This window comes from Phytophthora parasitica (assembly GCF_000247585.1).
Source record: "Phytophthora parasitica INRA-310 unplaced genomic scaffold supercont2.1, whole genome shotgun sequence".
NCBI lineage: Eukaryota > Oomycota > Peronosporomycetes > Peronosporales > Peronosporaceae > Phytophthora > Phytophthora nicotianae.
Genome location: NW_008634126.1, coordinates 1,955,309 through 1,958,779, shown reverse-complemented (window position 1 = coordinate 1,958,779; position 3,471 = coordinate 1,955,309). Strand labels below are relative to the sequence as shown.

Genomic DNA, 3,471 nt, shown 5'->3' with positions numbered 1-3,471 from the left:
TGCCGACGCCCCAGGACTTTGATGCTGTCCGTCGGTGCGCTGCTGATCCGGTTTGCCTCCATGTCGACGACTGGGTTTTCCCTTTCGCGACTGCTGCGAAACAGCGTTACTGACTCCCTGCTGGGCTGCGAGAATGTGTCTCGTACTTCATAAACTCCTCCATTTGAGGGCGTAACCACCGAAGGAACATGGATACATCCTTCTTCAATGGCTTCATTAGGACGATCAACTCTCCTGGGTACTCTTCGAGCCCCTCTACTTACTAGCTCTTAACCTTACTGTAATGCTCACATCACAATTTTCCTACAAGTGTTCAAGTCGATTAGGGAACAAAAGTATATATACATTGGCCGATCCATGTCCACAGTCTCGCGTTTGTTGATCGATCTGTTTAATTAGTAATAAACAAAAGTACGAAAATACTTAAGTAAGCATTTAGAAGCTACATGACATAGCCAAAATCATTGACCACGCAAATTAATAGCTCCCGCTAATACTAGTTTGTAACATTAAAACGAATTGCATCATGGTTGGTGCTACCAACGATCTCCACGACCGCAGCTGTGTATAAGCAGTTCATACCTAGAACTGATGGTCGGCGCGGCAAAATACTCACAACGATGAAAGCTAGAGGGTCGATCATGCCTAGAATAAGATCTCGAATCTTGTTGTAAGCTAGATTGCCCTTCTGCACGTCCTTCAGTAAGAGACTCATGATTTCTCCAGTGTCAACTTCTCCAGTTTGTTGAGGACGAGAATGTGCTCGGAGGACACGTAGTGAATTCCGAAAGAATTCGCAACCATAGTTCCCGAAATCCACAACACCAAAACAATAGCACCCCTTTGAGCAACGATGCAACGTAAGACCCGTGAACGGACACCCTGGCACTAGAATTTGGTCACAGAGTAGCATGATCAGTACAAAGATTAACGAAACGATAACCAGGTATTCGTTGAATACTTGGACGCGGTGAAATTCGGACGATATATTTCACATCTCCATCGACAGCTTCGTTTGGATCAGGGAAATTATACACTGCGTTATCCAGAAGGGAGTCGTCATCCACGATACTGGCCTCACGCTCGAATATTTCCCGTTCCATGTCGTCGTAGTGGTCATCGTGACGGCTCAAGATATACACATCCCCGTCGAAATTCCTGCACGTAGCCGGGATTGGGACTTTGCTCGCACCGTGAAAACTGCAATCGGCAATTTCTCAAGGGTTTTGGCACCACAATCGAAATCACAGTTGAGAAAGTGATTTTCGTTTGCTCCCGACGTTCAAAGCTGAGTTTCTAGTCTAGTTCCAGAACAACGGTCAGAAACGTAGTTAATTGAAACAAGGTCGCGCTTTGCTCGAAGAAGTTCTGAATTTACCTAAAATGCAACTCTTTGGTTACCTACACAGATACTCCTAAATAAAATAAACGTGTTTTCCTCTGATAATAAAAATCCCACCTTTACCTATGCCTACCACGCTTGCTAATCAGTACTTTCTAGGCATGAGCTGACGTGTAGCAACGACAGGTTGTACACAACGAAGCATCGAGCACAGTTACTTTAAGGGCCGTTCTTATCAGCGGTAGGATTTGTTGTCCCGGGCCGAGACCGCAGACCACCTTGATAATAATAAAAAGTAGTAGGACCTACTATGGGATCATATTGTCGTAAACATAGTATGTCCAGTTCAAACGTCTCATTTCCAGAGAAACCAAACAGCAGACACCATGACATGGGCATCGATCGCTTCAAGTGCTGCCAGCACGTTGTTTGTTGCAAGGACGCCGGCCGAGGCTGGACAGTGAGTGTAGTGGAGGTAGTGCTAGTGCCATATGATGAAGCTGGAATAGTAGCGAGGGCTAGCGTAGGTATCATGGATTTGGGCGAGAAGTAGGGAACGAGCGAGAGCCAGTTATACTCTAGAATGAGGCAGACCCCCCCCCCCCCCCCCGGGATAATTTGGGACAACCGGGACAACCGGAACAACCCCCTCGAAAACGCCAAGTAGGATTTGGCCGGCCAGGCCTCCTTGTTAACCCTAACCGTAGTCCCGCACATGTCACGGATCCTACCAATCCTACCGACCTACCAAAAACCTACCGCTGATAAGAACGGCACTAAGTATGCATGTTATACTATAATTTATCTTGTTACAAGTATTAACACTTCGTTGTACTTAAAAGAAATGTGCAGATTTCCTAGTGCCTTTATTTTACCATGTCTGATATTAGCGCATCTACTGCGCTTGCTCGTTTTTATATTGTAGAATCGACCACCACCAGGCCTGCCGATTATAGCATGGTCACTTCAGTAATTTTACATGAGGCAAAGAAATTATTTATGCTCCGTTTTCCCCGCCTAAATCTGATAATTTATTTGCTATGTCAAACATCTCTCATATTTATGCTAAAACCTCTTTACCATGATGAATGTCCCCAAGCCAACCAGCCTAAAGCACGAGAGCAAAACTCCTCTGAGCCAACGATTCTAGCAATCATCTATCCAGCACACCCTGATCAAGTGCTCACTCTTCATTTTGAGCTCTCCAAGCACTCCCAGCACCTCCTGCCCAACCGCCATGACCCTCACCTCTCGCCCTCATCACGCCACCTTTACCCCGGCCCAAGTTTCTGGTTTCTACTTCCGTCCGTGCCGAGATGATCATGATGAGGTCATCCTCGAGTACTTCCGTTGCCGGTGCGGCACGGTACGGAAGCAGACACGGCGTAACGGCTACAGCAATCTCATGCAGCACGTCCGCCGTGAGCACCCTGATTACGAGGCCATCATGCTGGCCGCGTCGACGGCCGAGACTGGCTCCATGCTAAGCTACGTACGCCAATCGGCTTTGAACGTCTACGGCTGAATGGACTGGATTCTTAAGAACAACCTGCCGCTGTCATTCTGCGAGAACCGTGCGGCTAGGAGGTACGATAGCTTGCTATTCCTACCAAATCTATAGACTACTTATTTTTGTGATTGCCATAGACCAGATACACAAATCTCGATCCAATTTGTGCGGAGACATTAGTTAGTGCAATGGACAGCCTCACTAGAATTGTGGAGCGCGCGATCGCGGCTGAGCTGCTTGAGCGCTTTGAATTCCTCTTCGACGGCTGGACGCACGCCTCCCAGCACTTCATCGCAGTGTTCGCCTGCTACGACGCCGGCGGCGTCAGGAAGACGCCGCTCCTCAGCATGGCTCCTCTGCTTGACGCCCTCGACGACGACCTCTCTGCTCGAGACCACATGGAGTTCCTGGCGAACATGCTGCCACGAGACTATGGCAAACAGCTCTCTCAATGTCTGTTCCTAGTGGCTGACAATTGCGCTGTCAACAGACTTCTAGCTACGCTAATGGGGGTGCCTCTTGTGGGCTGTGCTAGTCACAGGCTCAATTTGGCTGTTCAAGCGGATATGGAGGAAAGTAAGACAGACTTGGACGTGGTTCACTCTTTGATGCTAAAGTT

The 3,471-nt window shown here is 48.0% G+C and overlaps 3 protein-coding genes across 3 annotated transcripts in view; 2 read left to right on the top strand and 1 right to left on the bottom strand.

Moving 5' to 3' along the window:
* Nucleotides 1-106: 106 nt before the first annotated feature.
* On the bottom strand, nucleotides 107-715 carry PPTG_20751 (hypothetical protein; the record flags this gene model as incomplete). The annotated part of the gene is made up of 3 exons (XM_008892949.1): nucleotides 107-202; nucleotides 346-387; nucleotides 617-715. 3 exons carry the CDS (start codon nucleotides 713-715, stop codon nucleotides 107-109), a joined length of 237 nt encoding a protein of 78 aa, XP_008891197.1.
* A 1,864-nt stretch (nucleotides 716-2,579) lies between these two features.
* PPTG_00494 (hypothetical protein) lies at nucleotides 2,580-2,867 on the top strand (the record flags this gene model as incomplete). The annotated part of the gene is made up of 1 exon (XM_008891890.1): nucleotides 2,580-2,867. The coding sequence occupies one exon, from the start codon at nucleotides 2,580-2,582 to the stop codon at nucleotides 2,865-2,867; it is 288 nt and encodes a 95-aa protein (XP_008890138.1).
* PPTG_00493 (hypothetical protein) overlaps nucleotides 2,868-3,471 on the top strand; it is a gene marked incomplete at both ends in the record, with an annotated part of 1,412 nt that continues 808 nt past the window's right edge. Inside the window, 2 exons of the mRNA XM_008891889.1 lie at nucleotides 2,868-2,929; nucleotides 2,995-3,468. Coding sequence (XP_008890137.1) covers nucleotides 2,868-2,929; nucleotides 2,995-3,468 — 536 coding nt within the window. The remainder of the gene's footprint in view (nucleotides 2,930-2,994; nucleotides 3,469-3,471) is intronic.